This window comes from Hypanus sabinus, chromosome 5 (genome assembly GCF_030144855.1).
Source record: "Hypanus sabinus isolate sHypSab1 chromosome 5, sHypSab1.hap1, whole genome shotgun sequence".
Lineage (NCBI taxonomy): Eukaryota > Metazoa > Chordata > Chondrichthyes > Myliobatiformes > Dasyatidae > Hypanus > Hypanus sabinus.
Genome location: NC_082710.1, coordinates 177,693,380 through 177,707,549, shown reverse-complemented (window position 1 = coordinate 177,707,549; position 14,170 = coordinate 177,693,380). Strand labels below are relative to the sequence as shown.

The 14,170-nt window shown below is 52.5% G+C and overlaps 1 protein-coding gene across 6 annotated transcripts in view; it reads left to right on the top strand.

The window, feature by feature from the left end:
• The window catches only part of LOC132394669 (butyrophilin subfamily 1 member A1-like), a 398,499-nt gene that overhangs the window by 67,391 nt on the left and 316,938 nt on the right, over positions 1 to 14,170 (top strand). For all 6 annotated transcript variants that reach the window (XM_059971035.1, XM_059971038.1, XM_059971036.1 and 3 more), the window contains 2 exons: positions 2,208 to 2,240; positions 14,026 to 14,052. In XM_059971035.1, coding sequence (XP_059827018.1) covers positions 2,208 to 2,240; positions 14,026 to 14,052 — 60 coding nt within the window. The remainder of the gene's footprint in view (positions 1 to 2,207; positions 2,241 to 14,025; positions 14,053 to 14,170) is intronic.

Genomic DNA, 14,170 nt, shown 5'->3' with positions numbered 1-14,170 from the left:
TCCTCTGCAGTGGTGAGACTGGACGCAGTTTATACGATAACTTTGTTTAATAGCTCAAACCAAATTTTAAAATATGCATTTTCTTCACGTATCCGAACCGTGAGCTCTCCACTCACTTTGCCCTACAATGGTCTAAAGAGGCTGATCAGGGGCTGAAGGACAGAGCTTCATCTTTTAAGCAGTGAAGCACAAAAAGTGCTGGTGAAACTCAGCATCTGTGGAAAGAAATAAACAGTCAACGTCTCAGACCAAGACCCTTGATTGGAAAGGAAGGGTGAAGAAGCCAGCGAGAACATGGGTGGAGGGGATGGAGTACAATCCAGAGGCTGGTAGGTGAAGGCAGCTGAAGGAAAAGAGTGGTGGATGAGGAAGAGAATTGAATTGTGAAGATGGGGGATGATAGATTTGAAAAGTAAAGTTTTGAAGCAGAAGGAATCTTTATTGGAGAGGAGAATGGATCAGGGGAGAGAGAGAAGGAGAAGGGACCTGGTAGGCAGTGGAGCAGAAGTGGTAGGAGGGAAGTCAGAATGGGGAATGGAAAAAGAGAAGAGGGAAAGCATCAGAGGGAGGTAATAGGCATGTTCGGAGAGAAGCACTGTAAGGATACCATACAGCCCTCATTGCTGAGGAAAAGCACCGTTCAATACAAGTTGGCATGCTCAGCCACAGACTGTGGTGGAGGCCAAGTCAGTGAGTTTATTTCGGGCAGAAGTTGAACGTTTCCTGATCGGTCAGGGCATCAAAGGATATGGGGAGTGTCAGGTGCATGGGGTTGGGTGGGATCAGAGATCAGCAGTCCTGGATAGTGGAGCAGACTCGATGGGCTGAATGGCCTAACCTGCTCATCTGCCTTCAGGTCTTGGAATTTATCAAATGGTGCAAGCTGAATCACCTTCAGCTCAACATCAGGAAGGCAAAGGAGATGGTGATGGACTTTAGGAAGACATCCTGCACTGCTCCCTGTTACTATTGATGGTGAGAATGTGAATGAGGTGAGGACCAACAAGTACCTGGGGGTACACCTGGATGACAGCCTTGAATGGAGCACCAACACTGAAGCTGTGTACAAGGAGGATCAGAGTTTCCTCTACTTTCTGAGGAGACTGAGGTCCTTTGGAGTCTGCAGGCCTCTCTTTCTCATGTTCTACCAGTCTGTTGTCACCGATACAGTCTTCAATGCGGTGGTGTGCTGGGGCAATGGCATCAACACTGGAGATGCCAACAGGCTCAATAAACCGATTAGACAGGCTGGCTCTGTAAAAGGAGTCAAACTGTACACACTGGAGGCTGTTGTAGAACAAAGGACCCGACGGAAAATATGGGCTATGTTTCTCACCTTCTGCATGTCACCTAGACTGAACAGAGGATCATTTTTAGTAATAAACTAAGACAACTGCGCTTGTCTAAAAATCACTAGATGAAGTCATTCTTACCCTCAGCGATTAGGCTCGATAATGAGTCAATCTCTAGAGGGGAAGTGATGACCCCTCCTGTTAGACTGTTTGAAGTTACATTTTTTATTCTAATATCTGTAACTTCATTTGGCATCAATAAAGTACCTATCTATCTAGAAGGGGTCAGAGGGGAGTCAGAATGGGGAATAGAAAAATAGTGGAGGGAGGGCATCAGAGGGAGGTGATAGGCAGGTTAGGAGAAGAGAGGGGTTAAGGAGGGGGTCAGAATGGGAAATGGAAAAAGGGAGAAGTTGGGTGGGGGAGAAATTGATATTCATGCCATCAGGTTGGAAACTAATATCAGGTGTTGCTTCTCCAACACAAGAGTGGCCTCATTGTGCCAGGAGAGGAGGCTCAACATGTCGGAATGGGAATGGGGATTGGCATTAAAATGGTTGGCCACTGGGAAATCCTGCCTGATGCAGGTGGAGTGATGGTGCCAACAAGACAGTCCCCCAACCTACATCGGGTCTCACGAATGCAGAAGAGGTCACACTGTGAGCACCATATACAGCTGGTAGCTCACAGCATTTCAAATTCAACACTGAGTGTAACCACTTCAAACCGTGATCACTGTGTTCATGTTTTCCTACAGCAACTGTTGGGAATGGTCTTTGTGTTGTCATTTATCGTCTCCACAGCTGCCTGACCCCCTGAGTGTTCCCCATTCTTTCAGATCTCCAGCATCTGAAGCAAAATCATTGTCCTGAAAATTTGTTGTTGTTCTAATATACCACTGGTCTGTCTTTTCAGAGCTGGAACTTCAGAAATCCATCGTAGAATCTGGTAAGAGTTCAATATTGAAATATTCAGAAGCTACAAGAAATAGCCGTTTTATTTAATAAAAACATTTTCTTCTGTGAGGATGAATTATTTAAGTCTTTCATGACATTGCTCTGTTTAGAGATTTGTATATTAAGAATAATAAACGAATTCCCTGTATTTTACAACCAAGGCTCCTTAAAATAATCTTGATCAAATACAAGAGACTTCAGATTTGGAGTGAACAGTCTTCTCTGGGAACAGTGGGTTAAACATAATCTGTCGGTGGGAGTGATGGTTGGTGAGCAAAGGTCTTTCATATTTGGCGTAAAGCTGCATTAAGACTGGATGTTTTCGGTTTAAAGCCTTCATAAAGACTGATGCAGGATTTTGACCAAAATTGTCAACATTTCACTTCACCACGAGCCCGCCCCCCACCCCAGAGATGCTGCTCACTGATTTCCTCCACCCATTGTTTGTTGTGTGAACTAATCCTCATCGTGTGAATGAAATGCTCTGAGTGGAATTTTCCAAGCCCTTGTGCTTTGGGTGCTTCACACCAACCTCGAGAACATGCTGGCAAATTCCCAGAACTGGGTTTGTATTTCTGCACCGAAGATCAATCACCACTCTGACACAGGCTGGAATATTACAGGGTCAGAAGTTGCTGATCCCAGCCCACACTCACCCTGTGTCTGCACCCGTGTTCTGCAGTCCGACAGTCCTGAAGGTCCGAATAATACCTCTCACACCCTCACCTCCCACACACACCCTCACCTCCCCTACTCCACTCAACTCCCCCTCCCCCTCACCTCCTGCACTCTTCCCTCACCTCCCACACTCCAACTCACCTCCCCAACTCCACCCTCACTTCCCCCACTCCCCCTCTCCTCCCACACTCACCCTCAACTACCACACACCTCTCACCTCCCCCACTTCCCCCTCATCAAATCATCATAGGTTTGCTAAGGCTACTGGGGAGACTTTAAACTAGAATGGTTGGGGGTGGGAATCAATTTGAAGAGACCAGGGGAGAGGAGGTTAGTTCACAAATAGAGAAAGCTAGTAGACAGTGTGTGAGGGAGGATAGGGAGGTGATAGAGAAGGGGAGTGCTCAGACCGAAGATGTAGGGGAAAAGGAAGAAAGAGATTATAAAGTTGATCACATCGTTAGGGATGAGCAGAGAGGAAGAGGTGGAGAGTTTCTTAAATGCATTTATTTTAATGCTAGGAGCATTGTAAGAAAGGTAGATGAGCTTAGAGCATGGATTGATACCTGGAAATATGATGTTGTAACTATTAGTGAAACATGGTTGCAGGAGGGGTGTGATTGGCAACTAAATATTCCTGGATTTCGTTGCTTCAGGTGTGATAGAATTGGAGGGCCAAGAGGAGGAGGTGTAGCATTGCTTGTCTGAGAAAATATTACAACGGTGCTTCGGCAGGATAGATTAGAGGGCTTGTCTAGGGAGACTATTTGGATGGAATTGAGGAATGGGAAAGGTGTAATAACACTTATAGGGGTGTATTATAGACAACCTAATGGGGAGCGAGAATTGGAGGAGCAAATTTGTAAGGAGATAGCAGATATTTGCAGTAAGCTCAAGGTTGTGATTGTGGGAGATTTTAATTTTCCACACATAGACTGGGAAGCCCAATCTGTAAAAGGGATGGATGGTTTGGAGTTTGTAAAATGTCTGCAGGATAGTTCTTTGCAGCAATACATAGAGGTACTGACGAGAGAAGGGGCAGTGTTGGATCTCCTGTTAGGGAATGAGATAGGTCAGGTGATGGACGTATGTGTTGAGGAGCACTTCAGGTCCAGTGATCACAATACCATTAGTTTCAATATAATTATGGAGAAGGATAGGACTGGACCCGGGGTTGAGATTTTTGATTGGAGAAAGGCTAACTTTGAGGAGATGCGAAAGGACTTACAGACAGACAGACAGACATACTTTATTGACCCCAAGGGAAATTGGGTTTCGTTATAGCCGCGCCACCAAGAATAGTGAGGAAGTATTGCAATATAAAACCATAAATAATTGGGACAATTTGTTTTATGGGAAGGATGTAATGGAGAAATGGAGGTCATTTAAAGGTGAAATTTTGAGGGTACAGAATCTTTATGTTCCTGTTAGGTTGAAAGGAAAGGTTAAAAGTTTGAGTGCTCCATGGTAGCAGAGGCTCTGACAGAAATATTTCAAATGTCATTAGAAACGGGGCTGGCGCTGGAGGATTGGCGTTTTGCTCATGCGGTTCCATTGTTTAAAAAGGGTTCCAAGAGTAAAACTAGCAATTATAGGCCTGTCAGTTTGACGTCAGTGGTGGGTAAATTAATGGAAAGTATTCTTAGAGATGGTATATTTAATTATCTGGATAGACAGGGTCTGATTAGGAACAGTCAGCATGGATTTGTGCGTGGAAGTTCATGTTTGACAAATCATTGAATTTTTTGAAGAGGTTACGAGGAAAGTTGACGAGGGTAAAGCAATGGATGTTGTCTATATGGACTTCAGTAAGGCCTTTGACAAGGTTCCGCACGTAAGGTTAGTTAGGAAGGTTCAGTCATTAGATATTAATATTGAAGTAGTAAAATGGATTCAACAGTGGCTGGATGGGAGATGCCAGAGAGTAGTGGTGGATAACTGTTTGTCAGGTTGGAGGCCAGTGACTAGTGGTGTACCTCAGGGACCTGTACTGGGTCCAATGTTGTTTGTCATATACTTTAATGATCTGGATGATGGGGTGGTAAATTGGATTAGAAAGTATGCAGATGATACTAAGGTAGGTGCGTTGTGGATAATGAAATAGGTTTTCAAAGCTTGTAGAGAGATTTAGGCCAGTAAGAAGAATGGGCTGAATGATGGCAGATGGAGTTTAATGCTGATAAGTGTGAGGTGCTACATTTTGGTAGGAATAATCCAAGTAGGACATACATGGTAAATGGTAGGGCATTGAAGAATGCAGTCGAACAGAGTGATCTAGGAATAATGGTGTATAGTTCCCTGAAGGTGGAATCTCATGTGGATAGGGTGGTGAAGAAAGCTTTTGGTATGCTGGCCTTTATAAATCAGAGCATTGAGTATACGAGTTGGGATGTAATGTTAAAATTGTACAAGGCATTGGTAAGGCCAGATTTGGAGTATTGTGTACAGTTCTGGTCACAAAATTATATGAAAGATAATTTAGAGAGAACAAAATAGAGAGAGTACAGAGAAGATTTACTAGAATGTTACCTGGGTTTCAGCACCTAAGTTACAGGGAAAGGTTGAACAAGTTAGGTCTTTATTCTTTGGAGCATAGAATGTTGAGGGGGGACTTGATAGAGGTATTTAAAATTATGAGGGGGATAGATAGAGTTGACGTGGATAGGCTTTTTCCATTGAGAGTAGGGGAGATTCAAACAAGAGGGCATGATTTGAGAGTTAGGGGGCAAAAGTTTAAGGGTAACACGAGGGGGTATTTCTTTACTCAGAGTGGTAGCCTTGTGGAATGAGCTTCCAGTAGAAGTGGTAGAGGCAGGTTCGGTATTGTCATTTAAAGTAAAATTGGACAGGTATATGGACAGGAAAGGAATGGAGGGTTATGTGCTGAGTGTGGACCAGTGGGACTAGGTGAGTTTAAGCGTTGGCACGGACTAGAATGGCTGAGATGGCCTGTTTCCGTGCTGTAATTGTTATATCTCACTGCTCTCCCCTCATCTCTCCACTCACCCCTCACCTCCCCAACTCAGCTCCCCCACTCCCCCTCACATCCCTCACTCCCTCTCACATCCCCACTCTCTCCTCACCTCACACACATCCCCCTCAACTATGCCACACCCCCTGACCACCTCACCTCCCCACACCGCCTCACCTCCCATGCTCCCACACCTCCCACACTCCCTCACTTCCCCCACTCCCCATCCCACACTCCAACCTCACGTCCGCAACTCCCCCTCACCTCCGCCTCCCCTCAGATCCCGCACTCCTACCTCAACTCAGCCACTCCCCGCTCACCTCCCACACTCCCCTTTCCTTCCACACTCCCCCTCACATCCCACACTCCCTCCTCACCTCCCCCACTCACCATTCATCCCTTACACTCCACTTCACCTCCAACACTCCCCCCACACCTCCCATATTCCCCCCTCACCTTGCATACTCCGCTATCACACCCCACACTCCCACTCACCGCCAACACCCACCCCCACACTCCCACTCACCGCCAACACCCACCCCTCACCCCCACACTCCCCTTAACCTCACCTGCTTATCCTCACCCACATTCCCCCTCAACTCTCACATTTCCCCCTCACCTCCACACACCCCCTCACCTCCCACACCCCTACCTCACTTCCCACACTCCTCCCTTACCTCCCACACTCCTCCCTCACCTCCACACACTTCCTCAAATCCCCCACTCCCCCTTACCTCGACACTCCACCCCTCAACTCCCATACTCCCCCCTCACTTAGCACACTCCCCTCTCACATCCTTCACTCCTCCCTCACCTCCCTCACTCCTCCCTCATGTCCGGCACTCCGACCTCACCTCCTACACTCCCCCACCCCAACTCACCCCTCAACCCCCACACTCCCCCTCACCTACACTGCTCCCATTCACCTCTGACACTTCCCCGCACCTCCCACACTCCCCATCACATCCCGCACTCCCCTTCACCTCCCACACTCACCCTCAACTGCCACACTCACCCCTCACCTCCCTCATTCCCCTGAACGTCCCCTCTCCCCCTCCCTTCCCACAATTCCCGCTCACCCCTCACCTCTGCAACTCACCCCCCAACCCCCACTCTCCCCCTCCCCTCCCCGCTCCACCTCACCTCCAAAGCTTCCATTCACTGCCCACACTCCCCCCTCATGTCCCACACTCACCCTGCACCTGCACACACCCACTCAACTCCCCCCTCCCCCCTCATCTTGACACTCCCCCACTCCCCCTCATCTCCCATACTCCCCCTTCACCTCCCCTACTCCACCCTCATCTCCCCCACTCGACCCTCACTTACCCCTCTCCCCCTCTACTCCCACACTCCCTTCCAGACCTCCCCTACCCCCTCACCCCACACACCCCCTCAACCTCGCACCCCTCCCTCAACTCCCACACCCCTCCCTCATCTCCCACACTCACCTCTCACCTCCGACACTCACTCATCACCTCCACACATCCCATTAACTCCCCCACTGCACCCCCAGCTCGACACTCCACCCCTCTCCTCCCATACTCACCCTTCACCTAGCACACTACTCCCTCAACTCCGGCCATCCTCCCTCACCTCCGGCACTCCCCCTCACCTCCCAAGCTCCTGCTCACATCCCCCACACTCCCTCACCTCCCACAGTCACCCCTCAACACCCCCACTCAGCCACACCTCTCACCTCTCATACTCCACCCCTCACTTCTCATACTCTGCCCTCACCTAGCACACACCTCCCTCACTTCCGGCACTCACCCTCTCCTCCCCTTTCCCTCTCTCCCCTACTCCCCCTCATCTCCCACACTCCCCCTAACATCCCACACTCCCCCTCACCTTCCCCACTCCTCCCTCACCTGCCACACTCATCCTCACCTGCCACACACCCCCTCACATCCCACACTCACCCCTCAACTCCCCCACTCCCCCTCAGCTCGACACTCCACCCCTCATCTCCCATGCTTCCCGTTCACCTAGCACACTCCTCCCTCACCTCCGGCACTCACCCTCACCTCCACTTTCCCTCTCTTCCCTATGCCCCCTCACCTCCTCCACTCCTCCCTCAGCTGTCGCACTCGCCCTCACCTCCCACACTCCCCCTCACAACTCACATTAACCCCTCACCACCCACACTGAACCTCAACTACCACACTCTTCCTCAACTCGACACAACCCCTCACCTCCCATACTCCCCACTCACCTCCGGCACACCTCCTTCTCCTCCAGTGCACCCCCTCACATTCCACACTCTCCCTCACCTCCACTTTCCCTCTCTCCCCTCCTCCCCCTCAACTCCCACACTCCCCCTCACGTCCCACGCTCCCTATAACTTACCTGCTCACCCCTCACCTCCCACACTCCCTCATACCTCCCCCACTCACCCCTCATCTCCCTCACTCCCACTTACCTCCCCTCCCTCACCTGCCACACTCCCCCTCACATCCCACACTCCCTCTCACCTCCCAAACTCCCCCTCACATGCCACACTCCCCCTCACCTCCCACATTACCCCACTACCCACACTGCCCCTCACCTCCCACACTCCCCCTCACATCCCCAACTCCCTCTCACCTTAACCACTCACCCCTCAAATCCCACTTCCCACTGTTCCCCTCACATACCCTTCCCTCACCCCATACTCGCCGCACACCTCCCACACACACCACTCACCTCCACACTGCCTCTCATTTCAACACTCCACCCCTCACCTCCCATACGCCCCTCTCAGCTAGGATGTTCCCCTCTCACCTCCCTCAACTCAGGCACTTCCCCCACCTCCGGCACTCCCCCTCACCTCTGGCACTCTGCCCTCACCTCCCACACTCTCCCTCACCTCGACACACCCCCTCACCTCCCACACTCACCCTGAACTACCACACTCCTCCTACACTCCCCTCTCACCTTCCACACACCCCCCTCCACTCCCCCTCATCTCGACACTCCACCTCTCACCTCCCATAATCCCCCTTCAGCTAGCACACTCCTCCCTCACCTCCAGCACTCTCCCTCATCTCCAGCACTCTCCCTCTCCTCCGGCACTCCGACTGCACCTCCCACACTCCCCCTCACCTCCCCCATTCCCACCTCATCTCCACCCACTCCAGCCTCACCTCCGGCACTCCCGCTCAAATTCCCGACTCTCCCTCACCACCCGCACACTCCCACACATCCAGCACTCCACCTACCACACTCCCCTCACTTTCCTCACTCCCCCTCACATCCCCCACTCCCCATTCACCTCCTCCACTCAACGCTCATCTCATACACTCACCCTCTCCTCCCCAAATCACTCCTCAAACCCCACCCTACTCCTCAATTCCCCCACTCCCCCTCACCCCCCCATTTCCACCTCATCTCCCACCACTCCACCCTCACCTCCGGCACCCCCTCACCTCGCACACACTTCATCACATACCACACTGCCCCTCACCTCCCACACACCCTCAAATACCACACCCCTCCCTCAGCCACACCCACCACTCATCTCCCACATTCACCCTTCAACTCCCTCACTCTTCCTTTCCTCCCCTCTGCCCCTCTCCTGCCACACTCCCCCTCACTTCCCAAATTTCCCCTCACCTCCCACACTCCCCCTCACCTCCAAACACCCCCTCAACTCCCCCTCATCTCGACACTCCAACCCTCACCTCCCATACTCCCCCTTCACCTAGCACACTCCTCCCTCACCTCCAACACTCTCCCTCACCTCGACACTCCCCCCTCACCTTCCTCACACACCCCTCACCTCCCACACTCCCCCTCACCTCCCCAACTCACCCCTCAACCCCCACACTCCACCTCACCTCCCCGCTCCACCTCACCTCTCTACTCACCCTCAAATACCACACCCCTCCCTCAGCTCCCAAACCCACCCCTCACCTCCCACACTTACCCCTCAACTCCCTCACTCACCCCTCACTGCCCTCACTCCCCCTTACCTCCCCTCTCCCCCAGCCTTGCACAATCCCCGCTCACCTCCCACATTACCCCTCACCTCCCCCACTCAACCCTCACCTCCCACACTCACCACTTAACTCCCACACTCACCCCTTAACTCCCCTCTCCCCCTCCCATCCCACACTCCCCCTCACCTCCCACACTCCCCCTCTCCTGCCAAACTCTCCCCTCAACTCGACACTCTCCCCTCACCTCCCATACTGCCCCGCACATCCCACACTCCTCCTCAACACCCCACTCCCCCTCATCTCAACACTCTGCCCGTCACCTCCCATACCCTTCTTCACCTAGCACACTCCTCCCTCACCTCCGGCACTCCACCTTCACCTCCCCAACTCACCCGTCAACCCCAACACTCCTCCTCACCTCCCCGCTCCCCCTCATCTCCCACATTGCCCCCTCCCATACTCCGCCTCCCACCCCAGTCCTCCCTCACATCCCCCACTCCTCCCTTACCTCCCACATTCCCCCTCACCTCCCAAACTCACCCTTCCCTCCCCTCTCCCTCACTACTCGCACAATCCCCGCTCACCTCCCAAAGTCACCCTCACATTGCACACTCCCCCTCACCTCCCACACCCCCTCTCCTGCCACACTCCTCCCTACCTCCCAAACTCCCCCTCACCTCCCACACTCACCCCTCACCTCGACACTGCCCAAATCTACCTCACCTCCCCTCTCCTCCCATGCTCCTCCTCACCTCCTCCCTCACCTTTCACTCTCCCCCTCACCCCCCATACTCCCCCCTCACCTAGCATACTCCCCTCTCACCTCTGGCACTCTGCCCTCACCTCCCACTCCCCCTTCTATACTCCCACTCCCCCTCCTATACTCCCACCTCACCTCCGACACTCTCCCTTACCTCCCCTTTCCCTCTCTCTACTACATACCCTCAACACCCACACTCCCCCTCACATCCCACACTCCCTCTCACCTCCCACACTCACCCCTCACCTCGACACTCGCCCCTCACCTCCCACACTCACCCTCAACTACCACACTCCTCCGCACCTTCCACACACACCCTTCACCTCCATACACCCCCTCAACTCCCCCACTCCCCCTCATCTCGACACTCCACCCCTCTCCTCCCAGACTCCACCTTCACCTAGCACACTCCTCCCTCACCTCCCACACTCACCCTCACCTCTCACCTCCGGCACTCCCCCTCACCTCCCATACTCTCCATCACCTCCCCTTTCCCTCTCTCCCCTACTCACTCTCACCTCCCACCCAACCCCCTCACCTCCCCCATTCCCACCTCAGCTCCCCTCACTCCACCCTCACATCTGGCACTCCCGCTCAAATTTTCAACTCTCCCTCACTTCCACCACTCCACCTACCACACTCCTCTCTTTCCTCACTCCCCCTCACATCCCACACTCCCCATTCACCTCCCCCACTCAACCCTCACCTCATCTTCCCGACTCTAAAGTCACCTCCTCAATTCCCTCTCACCTCGCCCTCTATACTTTCACCTCATTCAGTCTTACTCACCTCACACACTCCCACTCACCTCCCCTGCTCCCTCTCACCTCCCACACTGCCTCCTCACCTCTGGCACACCCCCCACCCCCCACACTCTCCCTCTCCTCCCCCGCTCTCTCTCACCTCCCCCACTCCCCGTCACCATCCATACTCCCCCCTCACCTAGCACACTCTCCTCTCACCTCCCTCACTCCTCCCTCACCTCTGGCACTCTTCCTCACCTCTGGCACTCCGCCCTCATCTCCCACACTTCCTCTCACCCACTCTCCCTCTCACCCCCACACTCCCCCCACCTCCCACACACACTCTCACCTCTCTCCAGCCACCTCCCAAGCCTCCTCTCTCTCTACCCCTCTCTCTCTCCTTAGTCGTCTCTCTACCCCCTCCCCTTCTCTCTCTATCCCATCTCTCACCGCTCACCTCTAAACCACTCTAAGCCCCCACTCTCTGCACAATCCTCCCTCTAACCCCCCCAAAACCCTCACTCAAAACCAACTCTCTTTACTCACCACTACCCACAGACTACAAACCCCTCTCTACCCCGGCCACTTTCTAACCCCCTCTCTCTACCCCCTCTCTTTCTCTGTCACCTCTCTACACCCTCTCTATCTAACACTCTCCCTAACCCATCTCTACCCTCTGTCTCTATCCCCTCTCTCTTCCCTACTCTCCCTAACCCACTCTCTACCCTCACCCTCTCTAACCCCCCCTCTCTCTACCCCCTCTCTGTCTACCCTCTTCTCTCTACCTGCTCTCCCTACCTTCTCTGTCCTTCTACTACCTTCTCTCCTTCTACCCACCTCTCCATCTACCCCTTCTCTCTAACTCCCTCTTTCTACCCTGTCTCTCTACCCTCTCTCTTTCACCCTCTCTGTCTACCCACTGTCTCCATCTACCCACTCTCTACTCCCTCTAATCCCTCCTTCTCTGCTGTCTTTCTACTCCTCTCTCTCTACCCCCCCATGTAACCCCCCCTCTACATTGTCCCTAAACATCTGTCTGTAAACCCTCTCTCTCAAACCCTCTTTCTACCATCTCTCCCCTCTCTCTACCCCTCTCCCTCTTTCTCTCTACCACCTCTCGAACCCCCTTTTTTACCAGCCTCTCTAACCCTCTACACCATTCCACTACCCCCTCTCTCCCCACCTCTCTTCCCCATCTCCCCACTCTCTATCCCCAAGCTCCATCCCCCTCTCCCTAATGCTCGTGCCCTCTAACCCCTGAGCTCTCCCTACATCACCACCCTCTCTCCCTTACATCCCTCTTCCCACTCCTTTCTTCCCTCCTCTCTTATTCCCCTTTTCTCCTGCCCATCTCCCCCACCCTTGCTTTCTCTCTGCCCCTCCCTCTCTTTCCTCTCTCTCCCCTCTCTCTTTCTCCCCCACCCCCTCTCCCCCTCTGTCCCAAACCTCAAGCCATTCTCTCCCCATCTCCAGCACCCATCTGCCTTCTTTACACCCTCTCCTCTCTCTTTACCCACTCCCTCTCTACCTTCTCTCTCTATCCACTATCCTGCTCTTCCCCACCCCTCTCACCTCTCTCTCTATCCCTCACCCACCCCCTCTGTGCCCTCCTCTCTTTCTCCCCAATCTCTCCTCCCCATTTCTCTCCCCCGTCTCTATCCCCACTAACTCTCCCTCTCCCCTCCCATCTTTCTGTGTCTCTCCCTTTCCCCCTCTCAGCATTCCCCTCTCTGCCCCCACTCTAGCTCTCCCTTCCCTCGCACACCTACTTCCCCTCCTCTCTCCCTCACCATTCCCTGCCATCCCTCTACAACCCCCATTCCCAGTCTCCTTCCCGTCTCGCACCCCCTCTCGAGCCTTCTCTCCCCCCACCTCTCACACCCCATGTCTCTCCCCATCTCTCCCTGCCTCTCTCCCCCAACCATCTCCCCATCTTTCCCCCCATCACAACCCCCACCTCTCTCCCCTCATCTCTCACACCCATCTCTCACTCCTCTGTCCTCCACTCTCTCCCACTTTTTACTGCCCCTCCCCTCTCCCTCTCTCCTCCCCACCTCTCTCCCCATCCACCTCTCCACCTCCACTCCACAGTGCATTGAACTGAACTGAACTGAACTCTGCACCATCATAAGTCTATTCATTGACCCCTAGACTGATGGAGCTTGGTTTTGATTCATATTTCCACACTTCTGTATGTATGTATATATACACACAGAATATATCATTGCTAACCTGTCATGGGGTATGTGACACATGCTGTTCGTACAGATTAATTAATGACACCGTGCATTGATAGAACGAGGTAAAACAACAACATGCAGAGCAAGTGTAACAGCTCCAGAGCAAGTGCAGTGTAGGGAAATGATAAGGAGCAAGATCACATTGAGGTAGATTGTCAGATCAAGAGTGCATCTGATTGTACTAGGAAACCATTCAATAGTCTTATCAGAGCAGGGTAGAAGCTGTCCTTCAGACTGCTTCAGGCTTTTGTATCTTCCACCCCATGGGAAATGGTAATGCTGGAGACTGAGACTCTGGGAAAGTTACTGACGTGGTCCTTGATGATAAACATTTACCTTCTGACCTACAAGTTGTGACACAGAATTAGGGGCTGATTATGTATCTAAAGCTGTTTCCTGTGAAATTAATTGCACACTAAATCCATGAGAGATTTCTTCAGTCTTGTCTGTTCTTTCTGTTTTCAGAGTGGAAGAGGATATGTGGCCATGAAGGTAAGATCTTGTGTTACTAGACTGAGAGGTTTAGTATAACCAGCTTTTTGAAAATGAGTCAGTCTCGGTGTAATGGGAGGTATTCAGGAGGTTGAAGGAGTTCAGGGTGATGTGTTCT